General features: G+C 40.3%; 1 protein-coding gene across 1 annotated transcript in view; it reads right to left on the bottom strand.

Annotated features, from left to right (window-relative positions):
* LOC103461828 (uncharacterized) overlaps window positions 1-13913 on the bottom strand; it is a 46769-nt gene that overhangs the window by 11306 nt on the left and 21550 nt on the right. The window contains exons 9-14 of the mRNA XM_081604638.1: window positions 11763-11906; window positions 5383-5484; window positions 3442-3765; window positions 2745-3028; window positions 2312-2533; window positions 2069-2240 (exon numbers count right to left, since the gene is read on the bottom strand). Of these exons, the coding sequence (XP_081460764.1) occupies window positions 2069-2240; window positions 2312-2533; window positions 2745-3028; window positions 3442-3765; window positions 5383-5484; window positions 11763-11906 (1248 nt within the window). The remainder of the gene's footprint in view (window positions 1-2068; window positions 2241-2311; window positions 2534-2744; window positions 3029-3441; window positions 3766-5382; window positions 5485-11762; window positions 11907-13913) is intronic.

Here is a 13913-nt window from a genome sequence, read left to right as displayed (position 1 = left end):
TTTGCTCTTTCCTTTGGTTTGCTATTTTGTTTGCATTTTCTTTTAATTCCTGTTCAGCACTTTGCATAGCCTTGTTGCTGAAAATGTCCTATATAAATAAAATGACCTTTACCTTTAAATATGAGCTTTAAATATGCCAGAAAAGTTAGCAAGAAGAAACTTAAAAAAAAAAGTTCAGGTTGGTTCAGATTACTTTTTTCCACTAATAAATAAAATGTATTTGTATTTACTCACATTATCTTTAACTGATAGAATACTTTTGACGGTTTAAAACATTTAACAAATATAAAATGAATGTAAAGATATAGTGGGGCAAAAAAGTATTTAGTCAGCCACCAATTGTGCAAGTTCTCCCACTTAAAAAGATGAGAGAGGCCTGTAATTTTCATCATAGATGTACCTCAACTATGAGAGACAAAAGTAAAAAAGAAAATCCAGAAAATCACATTTTCTGATTTTTAAAGAATTTATTTGCAAAATATGGTGGAAAATAAGTATTTGGTCAATAACAAAAGTTCATCTCAATACTTTGTTATATACCCTTTGTTGGCAATGACAGAGATCAAACGTTTTCTGTAAGTCTTCACAAGGTTCTCACACACTGTTGCTGGTATTTTGGCCCATTCCTCCATGCAGATCTTCTCTAGAGCTGTGATGTTTTGGGGCTGTCGCTGGACAACACGGACTTTCAACTCCCTCCACAGATTTTCTATGGGGTTGACATCTGGAGACTGGCTAGGCCACTCCAGGACCTTGAAATGCTTCTTACGAAGCCACTCCTTCGTTACCCGGGTGATGTGTTTGGGATCATCGTCCTGCTGAAAGACCCAGCCACGTTTCATCTTCAATGCCCTTGTTGATGGAAGGAGGTTTTCACTCAAAATGTGACGATACATGGCCCCATTCATTCTTTCCTTTACACGGATCAGTCAACCTGGTCCCTTAGCAGAAAAACAGCCCCAAAGCATGATGTTTCCACCCCCATGCTTCACAGTAGGCATGGTGTTCTTTGGATGCAACTCGGCATTCTTTCTCCTCCAAACACGACGAGTAGAGTTTTGACCAAAAAGTTCTACTTTGGTTTCATCTGACCATATGATATTCTCCCAGTCATCTTCTGGATCATCCAAATGCTCTCTAGCAAACTTGAGACGGGCCTTGACATGTACTGGCTTAAGCAGGGGGACACGTCTGGCACTGCAGGTTTGAGTCCCTGGCGGCGTAGTGTGTTGCTGATGGTAGCCTTTGTTACTTTGGTCCCAGCTCTCTGCAGGTCATACACTAGGTTCCCCCATGTGGTTCTGGATTTTTGCTCACTGTTCTTGTGATCATTTTGACCCCATGGGGTGTGATCTTGCGTGGAGCCCCAGATCGAGGGAGATTATCAGTGGTCTTGTAAGTGTTCCATTTTCTAATAATTGATCCCACAGTTGATTTCTTTACACCAAGCTGTTTACCTATTACAGATTCAGTATTCCCAGCTAGGTGAAGGTCTATAATTTTGTTTCGGGTGTCCTTTGACAGCTCTCTAGTTTTGGCCATGGTGGAGTTTAGAGTGTGACTGAGGTTGTGGACAGGTGTGTTTTATACTGATAACGAGTTCAAATAGGTGCCATTAATACAGGTAACAAGTGGAGGACAGAGGAGCCTCTTACAGAAGAAGTTACACGGCTGTGAGAGCCAGAAATCTTGCTTGTTTGTAGCTGACCAAATACTTATTTTCCACCATATATTGCCAATAAATTCATTAAAAATCAGAAAATGTGATTTTCTGGATTTTTTTTTTCCTTTTGTCTCTCATAGTTGAGGTATATATCTATGATGAAAATTACAGGCCTCTCTCATCTTTTTAAGTGGGAGAACTTGCACAATTGGTGGCTGACTAAATACTTTTTTGCCCCACTATATTTACACATAGGTAATCTGTGTCAATAAGATTAGTCCAAACAGATCGTCTAGAATCCATATCTATGCTCAAATTGATATGAGTTTGAACTTGACTTACTAAACAGACTAAAACCTGCTAAATGTTTGTTTTTATGCCAGACGTTACAGATCCACTCAGTACCGTTACAGCTGGTATCAGGTTCTGCTGCTCCTGCAGGTTGATCCTGTGAGTCTCTGCTGTGGTTCTGTGTGATGAAACCACCAGGTTGAAGCTTCAAACACCAGGTCAAAGCTGCTTCTGACTCCAGAACAAACATCAGTTTGTCTTTAGTGGCGTCTGTTACAAGACCAGCCTGGAGGAGAAACCAGAAGTCTGATTCTGATGAACATTTCAGAGATGATGGCTTTAAAAACATGATGTTACCTGAACTGCAGATTTTATTATGAGCTCTTTAGAGGAATAATCCAAGAGTTCAGGAACAGTCAGCACCCAGGTGAAGTCATCAGCTGTGAACTCTCCACCTTCTGGATGAGATCTGATGGTTTTCAGAGCATCGTCCTTCAGGAATCTCAGAACTTCAGTTAAAACCTTCTCGATTGTCATTGACTTGTCATTTGCTGCTTTAATTGTCTGCTTGCTGATGTCCTGGGAATAAGTTTCATTAAGTTGGTTTGTATTAATACATACATTAGGTTAGTTTGTCAGATCTATTGACCATGAACTACGAGGCTACTGAAGTTCACAATTACCAGACTATATTCAACTGTTAATTTTAAACTATATCAGACAATTCGAATAGTGACGGTTTCAAATTGAGAAGATAGTTATGTTCATAACAGGAGGATAATTTACTTACTCTGTCACAGAAATCCATGTTGAAGTTTTCAAAGAAATAATGTTTCTTAGCTTCTTCTTCTCTCATATTATTGAATGCTGTTTTAGCTTCATAACCAAACTTCATAAATTCTCCATGTTCATCAAACAGGATGCAGGTTGGAGTCTTTGGGGTGTCTAGTCCAAGTCCATTACTCCATCTCTTTATCTGGGTCTCACCTCCTTCCTGTCTGGGTTTAACATTGAAGCTGTAGCCACTGAATCCTGAACCAAAGTCTATGGATATGATGAGAGAGTCGGATCCAGCTGGATGGAGGAGAGGAGAAAGTTAGAATATGATTAAAGAGAAGTTACTGTTTTATAGCAAGTTATTGAAATAAATCCACAAATACTCAAGTTCATAATTTTTCCCTTTCAACTGAAAAAATTAAATATTAATGTTTAGTAATATAATATTAGTTTTACACATTATATTGGTCCACCTGCCCTGTGATTGACAGGTGCCCTGTTCTGTCTGTCTCACCTAATGGATGCATTTGTTTCAAAATATCTAAAATGAGTATCATTATTTATTGCATCACTTTCTTTATAAATGTGAATAGTACAAAATGTACTATTCTAATTTTTATATTAATGCCTCATAATAAAATACCTGAAGATCATGTCTTCTTTAAAGACATTAGCATGGATCAAATGTGGCCTATATCTATTTAACTAACCTCTGACAGTCAGCAGTACTTGTTTCATGGCCTGGATTGCTCTCCCTCTAAAGACGGTGCAGCTGTAGGTTCCTGTGTCTCTGTCTGTGGGATTCGTCAAGATCAAACTCAAGTCTCCAAATTCAAATTTTTTTTCCATCTCTGTTCTGTTTCTATACTGTTGTTCTTCAAGCCTTAAAGAACTTTGTGAAGCCACACGATTCTTGTAGACCATCCTGCCAGTGTTGTGTCTCCATATTACTGTGTCTTCATCAGCCAGACGGACTGTAGTTTTAAAGGGCAGCATAACAGACTCCTCTCCTGAATCCACCTCCACCCTGTAGACTGAGAAACAAAACAGATCAACAAACGTGTTTACATGGCGATATAAAAAGACAGCAGCATCTGGCTACATAGTGTGACCCCCAATATTGGAAAAGTCTAGAATTCTCCCCCCCAAAAAATAATCAAAGAAACATTTGCATTTAAATAATATCAATATGAAAAGACAAAAGAAACAAAAAAACACATTAAATCTGCCATTTAATAAAAAATAATAATAATTTGGAGATCCCCCCTCTCATTGTTAGAACAATGGTTCAGAGCCACTGAAGTGAGGAGCTAGCTGTTAGCTGTTACTCTGCAGCACAAACATAAAACCCTCCAGTAAGTAAATACTTAAAGCAAAAGACATGTAAAAATTTTATTTACTTTCACTGCTCAATAAGAAGAAACGCATCAACAATAAAGATCAGACTGCAGTTCGTTATTTTCTTACTTTGGCTGAATCATGATAAACTGCCTCATTAGCAAAACTGCTACACTGCTTTCATAAACTTGAGCTTTTTTGTCAAAGGTAGCAAACATCTCATTCATATATAACTCTTTAACTTTTAGTTAATTAGAAGAGTTTGAAATGGGAGGGAGGGGCTGAGGAGTGGACCAGCTCTGTGTGGGAGCCGAGAACAGATAGAAAAAAACAGAAAGCTGCATTTATTTCTCTTCAACGTAGAGCCTTTAAAACCACAAAATAAAATCTGAATATATTTCTATATAATCCCTGGTGCTTTAAGTGTTAAGTGTTATGTTTAAGTTATGGTATTTCTCAGATATTAATTTCTATCTACCTGCTGGTTCTCAGTCATCCAGCACATGGCAAAATAAAAAAAAGGCTTAAAAATAAAGCAACTTAAGTTATAATTTGAACAGCTCATAACGTGTATTGGGAGCCATTTCAATAAATTAATGTTTATGAGGAATTTCATTAAGAGCAGTTACTCATTAAAGCTTTTTTATTTAGAACCTTAAATTTTGTAAAGGTGTAGCAGAGGGATCAGTCAGACTGAACAAAACTCGTGTAGAAGCAACATTTCAATTTTAGTTTTATTTCTCAACAGTTTGCTTACTTAGAAAAATACATTTGATGTGCATTACTAGTCATTTTTGGCCCTGCAGCTTGAATGTGGTTTAGAAACTCTTTAAACCACATTTTATGTTACTTTTCACTGTCACTTTGCCGACCCCCCCACAAAATTGGTCTTAAGAAATTTTCCTGTTTATGGTGCCCCCACAATAATGAGATGAAATCTACACCCTTGGTCATGTACCTTTACATACTGAATAAATAATTATGATGGGCTGCCAGGGCCATTGTTTGATCCCAGTCCCTCCCTGCTTTTGGGCTTGAAAAAACCAAAAGCAGAAACTGAAAAGCGATGGTGGGAGGATGGATTTTATGGTTTCTCTTGAGTCTGCCATCATCACAACTCAAGAAAGATTAAAAAATTGGTTGATAGAGAACTGCAATGACAACTGAAACCATAGCAAATTAGGGGTTTTATTTACTTTTACCTTTCAGGTCATTCTTTGGTTTCTGAAATGGGTGAAGTCTTTAAAAAAAAAAAAAAAATCACAAAACATCAGGATGTTAAGACATTAGCATTGATACGATTGTAAACTTACCTGATATAAACTGTTGTCGAAAATGAAACAAAAGGCCCACTTCAATCGTAAAAAACAGCAGAACTGACAGAATTAGGAGAATTCTGGCCCAAGTTGGAAATTCTATGAAATAAAATTACATTAGACTTTACAATAAAATCAGTCATTCGTATTCACGTACATCTTTGTGGATGGACAGCTGTGGCTACAATCTAGTAGCTTGCCATTGTCAGAGTTACACAATAGTGGATGGGAATGTGATAACCTTGTAACTTATCATTGATAATGGTAAGCTACTAGATTGTAGTCAGAGCTCCTCCGGGGCAGTTTGGCAGAAGCGTGGGTGCTATTGTGAAAATGGCGGAAAATCTACTATCTTCTATTATTGGTCTTACTGTCATGTGAAAACTGAAGGAGCTTACAAAGATTTATAATGTAGTATAAAACAGTAAAAATGCTTATGTATGATTTTACAACATAATTAAAATTGGATTTTACTGTAATTCAACAACTTCAATGCATAATAATTTGATACATTTATAAAATGTCATGTTTGTCTATTGTACCTTCAACTATAGAAACACAAAGCAGTTTTAAGCTTTTTATTAAAAATATAGGCTTTGATCTCTCATAGGTTTACGAGGACAGGTTCTTGAAAGGACTGAAAGCCAAGTGAATTGATAAATTATACTTCTAGAATCATTAAAATAATAAACAGATGATGTTTTGTTTTACTTGAATCTCAGTTACTTGAATTATAAATTTGTTCGAATTTCAGACCCTAAGGGAATGTTTAAACTGGTAGTGGACTGATGGGCGAATGGCTTCAGTGAAGGAGTAAGGAAGAAGTGATTGGTACCCGAGGGATGCCTCAAAAGGTCAAAGTCCAGTAGCAGATGATGTAGATGAGTTTTGCGTTTTTCAACCATGGGTCAATATTGAAAGTGAAAGCTCAAGGAAATGGGATTGATTAAACAAACACAGTAGAGTTTATTTTTTATTTCCCGATTCATCCTCTCATGTTGTCCATTTAACTTAAGATGAAAGCTGGAGGACAACTGAAGTTTGGCTCCAATGGAGAAGCAAACATTCTTCCACATCTGAGAAACAAACTGGGAACAATGATCTAAACCTATTTCATCCTGAAGAAACTCAGACGTAGAAAAGACGATTAAAGAGTTTAATGGCAAGAATGAACAATCCTTTGAAAATGAATAACAATTCTTTGGCGCTCGGGCCCCGGCAGAAGATTTGAGCTGTTATCTGCTGAGAGCTCGGGTGTACATCCCCGACGCTGATTAGGAATACTCTTCCTCCCAAAAGAGGGCAGAGGCTGGGGCCAAGGCCATAATATGAGAAATGGGAATAATGGGATAGGCAGCTAGAATGAAACCAGACAGGAGGATGCAGGCCACCTTAGTGGTTACTGTGATAGCTTGGATCCTGGCTGGTAATTGAGATCAGATTAGGGCAATGGTTCTTAACCTTTTGAGGTACCGAACCCCACCAGTTTTATATGCGCACTCACTGAACCCTTCTGTAGTGATAAATAAAATATGATTCCCCCCCCCCCAAAATTCAAGACATAGGGATGACCCAACTAGAGTTTAGTTGGGTCAGCCCAAGATCACCAAGTCTTCTTAAAAGGTAGAGTCTCTGAGAACAGTTCTTCAAAATATAGTCAGTGTTTTCAGCAAAGTTGAGCTGAATATCCAGGAACGACCCAAGGTATTTAAAATTTGCCACAGTTTCAACAGGTTGACCATCGAGAGAAACTGGAACCACTTTAAGGTATTGTTTAGATCATTTAATTGGCTCTACATTCTTGAGAGAATGAAAAATTAAGAATAAATGATAAAGACTTTGCGGTATTCTGATTTAGTAATGTAATTATACTAATTTTGTTACCACCCCCACGGAGGCAGTAGCGACCCCAAAAAGATGCGACTAAGGAGCAGATTTAGAAGTACACCGAAAGCTACAGAATTTGGTAAAAACTGAGTTTTGCTGAAGTAATTAAAGACACAAGTTCAAATCCATGCTGAGAGTGAAACTCCTTCAATCAGTGCTCTTCCGCAGCACTGATTGGCTAAGCAATGTAACGTGATCCTCTGCAGCAAGTGATGGCAAAGCGAGGTGTCATCACGACTTTACACAAGCGTGTCTTTACCTCCGCGGCAGAGGCCCCGCCAAACCCCCAAGACCTACTCATCGAACCCCCAGGGTTCGATCAAACCCAAGCCAAGAACCACTGGATTAGGGGCTACAGGGATGGCGCGGAGCCGGGCAGGTGGAGAGGACGACCTGAAGGGATATGGAATAGCTTAAGGGAGGCTGAAGGACAGGCGCAGGCAAAAGAGGAGACACGCTGGATAGACAGAGAGAACGGCTGGGGCATGCCCCAGCTGAGGGGATGCTAGGGCAGCACGGAGCCAGGCTGGAGGGTACGGGTCAGCTGAGGGGATAAAGAATAGCCTGGAGAAAGGCTGAAAGATCGGTGCAGGATGGAGGAGAGCCTCGCTGGATAGACAAAGAAACAGCTGGGACATGGGCCAGCTGTGGGGATACTGGGGCGGCGCGGAGCCGGGCAGGTGAATGAGGGCCAGCCGTGGGGATACTGGGGCGGAGCGGAGCCGGGCTGAAGGGTACGGGTCAGCTTGTGGGGATGCAGAATAGCCTGGAGAAAGGTTGAATGATAGATGCAGGCTGGAGAGGAGCCTCGCTGGATAGAAAGAGAACAGCTGGGACATGGGCCAGCTGAGGGGATACTGGGACGGAGCGGAGCCGGGCTGAAGGGTACGGGTCAGCTTGTGGGGATGCAGAATAGCCTGGAGAAAGGTTGAATGATAGATGCAGGCTGGAGAGGAGCCTCGCTGGATAGAAAGAGAACAGCTGGGACATGGGCCAGCTGAGGGGATACTGAGACGGCGCAGAGCCAGGCTGGAGGATGGAGGCCAGCTGATTGGTTGTAGACTGGAATGAAACCTGAAAGTAAGGGTGTGAAGGACGAATGGGAAGGATATGTGTAACAGACAGGATAAGAATATGCGCTTGCATGAGGTTGACCAACCACCACCAGAGTTGCGCAGTGCTCGTCTGGCACTGGGGAAACAGCAAGTAGAGAAACGATTCAAAATAATGTGAAAGGAATGTTTAAAACGGACAAAGATGTTGGCGAAAGGCCAAGAGAATTACTTGAAGACCGGTGAACATAGACTAAAGCTGCATTTTTTTTTTTTTGCCTCAAGGTTTTATGCATGCAGGGCTTGGAACCACGATGGGCATGAAGAAAAACTGAGACGTAGTCTACTGATTGACAATAAGTTAGCCAATGTTGAGCTGATAAATGCTGAGTAAAAATCTAACTGAGGCAACGCGACAACGGGCTGCACAGCTCTCTGTGCTGGGAGCGCAAACTTATACGAATGTGATCTTTCCATGCTGCCCGGGCCCCGGACAGGTTTAATACGAGGGCATCGGCTTATTGGGGCAAAATAAACACACTAAAAAAAAAAAGTTACTTTAAGAAAATGAAAAATCTACGCTGCAGTAAAACTACTCATATGAGGACATTTCCAAAATGCTCAATAACTTGAGTCCTATGCACTTTGAACATATCAGCTCAACGAGCTGAAGGTGCTCCATTTGTATGATCTAATAATTTATCTAACGTTACCTGCCTCCAACTACATTGCTCAGCAGGCACGTGCAGAGGGGGCAGCTGGGGGTGCTTGAGCACCTGCCCTTTGCTCCTTGCCCCCAAGTGCCCTTTTGGTCAATTTTTTTTTTTTTTGTATTATTCATTGTGTATCTCACATTTTTGTAATTTATCATTGTTTATTAAACTCTGAAAGCTGAGAGGCTTTGTTAATATTCTGTCCTAGAATGCGGTTAGATGTGCCCTTTTTTTTTTGTTGTTGTTGTTGAGCACCTGCCCCTTTAGTAGTCTCTGCACGGCCCTGTTGCTCAGCTCAGTCAGATAATTGGGGGAAAACTGTGCAAAGCTCTAGCGTATTGCTGGTTGCTGCCATAATTCGAACACACACACCTGCGCAGCTTGTACAGCAGCAGCAGGTCTCTTTTGCTGTCGCACGGGAGTAAATCCGAGGAGAGAATCTTAGAGCTGGTATGGCGTTAAAGGGCGCCTCTCCAAACACAGCAAATCAATTTCTTCATCCTTCAGTTAAAGCCCTCTAGCATATAGGTCGCAGCCTGAGTGGCCTACGAGTTCGGGAGTGGGTAGGCTAATTGAGATGCGTTTTGAAATGTAGCGAATGAGACATGTGAATGGTACGTCTTACCCTGACAGCCCGATACGGGCGAAGAGAGGAAAATCTGGAAAGGTGCTGACCATGGCGGCTTGCGGAAGTGGGAGAAGCTGTTGACGTGGCTGACCCATGGCGAGGCAACAGTGTGAAGACAATGCGAAGAGCGGCGGTGGAGATATGGAGGGATAATGGATGGTGCGCAGGGAGAAAACGGTGACGTGGATCGGTGCTGCGAGACCTTGGCGGGCGAAGAAAGACGGCCTTCGCTGCTTCCATCGGATCCTCGCTTTTGATTCTGACGTCTTTCCTTACGTGGCATCTTTTAACGGGCTGTCTCCTCCGTAGAGCTCCGCGGTTAGCTACCTTGACTCACTGATTGTGCGGGAGGAAATGCTCGTGTATCGCGGGCAAGAGGTCAAAGGTAACAAGGGGGCCGGGGGGCTTGTTATGATGTCTTTTCGAAGGTTGATCGTGGAGTAAGTGAAACCCCAGGCAGGTGAGAGATAAGCGGGAGAAGCTGCTTGAAATGATCGAGGCTGGGAGAAATCTCCTGGGAGCGTCTGAGGGGAAAAGAAAGGACCAACGCAGGATGGGGAAGTAGAAGGACGGGGAATCGCGGAGCTGTGGAGAAGCTGAGGCGTGCAGATGAACGGATTGAGCGCGGCTGGCGGCGTGGGTGTGGATGCATATAAGCGGAGCTTGATTGATGATTGAACACTCCGGGTCGAGGTCCGGCGCTCAGGTTGGAGACGGCGAGCATGACGCAGCGATTGGGTGGAGCAGGTGAGGCAAGAGTTTTCCAGCCTGAATTTCCGCCTAGGCTTCATTTCAAGGTGGATATGATACATTTTAAATATGTGACTGATCTACCATTTGGAAGGAGGGAAATTTAAAATTTACCTCCATTTGAGCTCTTTACAGATTTTATTGAGGCAGACAGTTGACAAGCTTTGGAAAAGTGATCGATGGTCATGAGAACTTTCTACCCCTAGGAAGGTGAAAGACCAATGACATCGAGAGCTATACATGATCAGGGAGGACTCTGGATGGAGAAAGGTCTTCCTTTGGGCAAAAATGGAACTGGCAGAAATGCATTACTGGTAGGGGTGATATGGATCTAAAATTTTATCACAATGTTGTGGTATTATTATGATATTGATAAAAGTGATGTTAAAAAATGTCTTACTTCTTGGCAATCTTTTTTGGGTGACTGTGACTGCATGTCACAGCCATTATAGCAACAAAATCCACTGCTCTTGAAAAACACTCATTTTTAAACTTTCAAAGGACTTCAATCACATAAAGGTTATGTAATTTGCATCATTACACCTCATACAGTAACTGCATTTATTTATATTTTCAAACTTATTTCTATTTATTGATAAAAGAGATAGTAAGAGTAGTACCAGCAGTTGGTTTTGGGGCTTTTAAATATAAGTAATTGGAATATTATTTACAAATTATTTTCACAACAAGAAGGTTTGGATTTGGGACTGAGAGGTTAGTGATTTCTCAGTCTGTAATTTAGTCTGTCTTTGAAGATGTACTTCAGATAGGTGATGACACATCCTGAGAAGTAGTGAACTGTACTTTGTGTTGGTTAGTCACAGAAAAGCCAATTTTTTGTAATTACATTGTAATTAGCATGTAAAAAATGAAAAACGCTAAAGAGGTTGTGAATACTTTTCCAAGGCACTTTATTCAGAATGGATTGGAAAAACCCAGACAAAACTGGAGAGTATTGATGTGATGAAGTATGTCACAGTTTCCTTTTAATGTGTTATTTTCACAACTTAAGCTGAATAAATGGATGGTTTGAAGGAATAGTGCAATACTTAGTGTTATAAATGTGAACACTGTAAACTCATCCATCCACAAAGATATTTTGGTGCTGATGTGAATTTAGTTAATAAACATAGGGATGCTAAAACTCAGCGTGTTAGAGAATCCAAAACATAACTGTCCAATGACAACTTGAATTTGTGAAGGTTCCATCCCCTTTCCTTATTAGGTCATTGTTCACTTTGTGAAATGGTCACAATCATGACTAACATAGTGATGTTTTGCAACTTTTCATCAAACTATGATTTATCAGTATGTTACCACACTGATGATATTGTAAAAACGACTTACGTAAAAATAAATCATGATAGCCCGAAATTACACCCTGTTGTGACAGGATTGCCAGCAGCGACATCACAGTTGGCACAGCTGGCACAGACAGATAAACCAGCCAGGTCAGCAACTTCAGGAAAGTTCTCATCCGAGCAGAACTTCCTATGAAAACACAAAAAGATCAGTTAGATCTTAAATAAGCATTTCCAGTGCAAACCTCTTATATTTTCATTTAACTTATACATGTCAGAGTTTCCCTTAAAATCGGAATACAATATTCTTTGGACAATGTCAAAATTGTCACTTATATTCTTAAATGTTTTTTCAGTGCTCTGCTTTTGTATGTCTCCATCAAATACCTGAACTGACTGTTAAATAGCAAAAATTAATTCAAATTCAAAAATAATTTAATGATCCCAAAGGGGAATTTAAATGTTGCTGTAACTCATTATTTCAAAGTCTTCAAATAATTATTGTAGATAATGACGGCTGTTGGCAGGAAAGATCTGTGTTACAACAAATCTGAAGAAGCTTCTGTCTGAAGACACTCTGTTTTCCCAAGACAGTCTCATGAAGAGGATAACCATCCATAATTTTCTTGATTCTATAAAAAAATCATTTTTTGCAATATCATCTCCAGAGGCTCCACAGTTGTCAATAGTATAGAACCAAAACAGAACCAGCCGTCTTTATCAGACTGTTGAGTCTTTTTAGGTCCCTGGCTCTGATGCTGCTGCCCCAACGGATGGCAGCAGAAGAGATGATGCTCTCAACAACAGACTTATAGAAGATCAGTAGCATCTTGAGGCAAACCTTGTCGAGAAAAGTCGAGCTCATCCCACTTTCCCATGCTGGAGATTTTGATTTAATAGTAACAATGAATAAAGTTACCTTTAAAATTGATTCAACATGTGACATCAAGACCCAACAGTAGAGTCAGACGGTAATAAAATTAATCTGGTTGTTATTGTGTCCTGCAAACTTTGCTTTAATTCTGCTTTTTTCTAATTAATCATAAGAAATCATGGTCAGGAAGAAAGAGAGTCATGGGACAGGAAGAGCAGGTTTCCTGAAGAAAGAGGAAGTTTCCAGCCTGCATGTGTATAAAAATAGTTCAGACCATTCCTTATTTAAAGCATTAAAGGTTTAAAGAATAAAATCTAAACATTTTGAGTAATTGGATAAAACCCAGAGTAAAATACTTAAATTAATAATAATGACTTATAATTAAACTAATAATTAATATTGGTTTAACCAGTGGTTGATGTTGGTTTGATTATAAGAATATTTAAAACTTGCTCTTACACTTCTGGAAGTACTTACAGATGAAACAAGTAACAGTAACTTAGTATCAAATAATTAGAATAATTGATTATTATTGGTTTCTTTTCAGAAGTGTCTGTAATAACTCACATTATGATTATAATAAGAGTAACTAATAAGTTGTGGTTATTATAATATTATAAATGAATGTTAAATCAGAGAAACTAAAAGGTTATAAATGTGATTTTGACATTGAACTTGAAATGGTGTAAAATGTGTAACTGTAATTAAAGGTCACTGATGTTGTGTTGGAGGTAGATGGTAGGTGAAAGGTTAGGGGGAAAGAGGAACTGATGGGAGAGCAGAGATGACCAAGGCCTTATTGCTAAACTTTAACTTTCCTAAGAAAAGGTTGGGCAAGCAACAGACATAGGAGGACTGTTGAGCAACTCGGAGATCATTAGAACAGAGATCAGGCCATAAGGTCTCCAAGAAGGTGATGGATATGAGATCATCTGTCCAAGCAGTCAGCCAATGACAGGCACAGCAACAAAGCTAGCCAATGCAAACACACCAAAAGGGTGGATAAACCCTTTATAAGGTGGGTGCAAAAGAGGAATCTTTGGTTGGATCCTTCAGGCAGCTTCGAGCCAAGACGGAGATGGACAAAGAACTCTGCAGCTGAAGAAGAGCCGGGGCCACAGAGCCGAAGACTGTTCTGCACATGGGGACCAACCCGTTAGCCCCGCAACATGTGGCTTCAAATCGCACTTCTCTCAACAGCTGGGTTTAGACCCCCAAAGACAAAGACCAAGGCAAAGATGAAGATAAAGACAAAGATAAAGGCAAAGAACAAAGGCAAAGAGGAAGAACTGGTGTGTTCCTTCCGTGAGACCAGCTCGTCTA

The sequence above is a fragment of the Poecilia reticulata genome, chromosome 2 (genome assembly GCF_904066995.2).
Source record: "Poecilia reticulata chromosome 2, P_reticulata-male-v2, whole genome shotgun sequence".
NCBI lineage: Eukaryota > Metazoa > Chordata > Actinopteri > Cyprinodontiformes > Poeciliidae > Poecilia > Poecilia reticulata.
The sequence above is the reverse complement of the archived record's forward strand: the minus strand, read 5'-3'. Positions and strand labels throughout refer to the sequence as shown.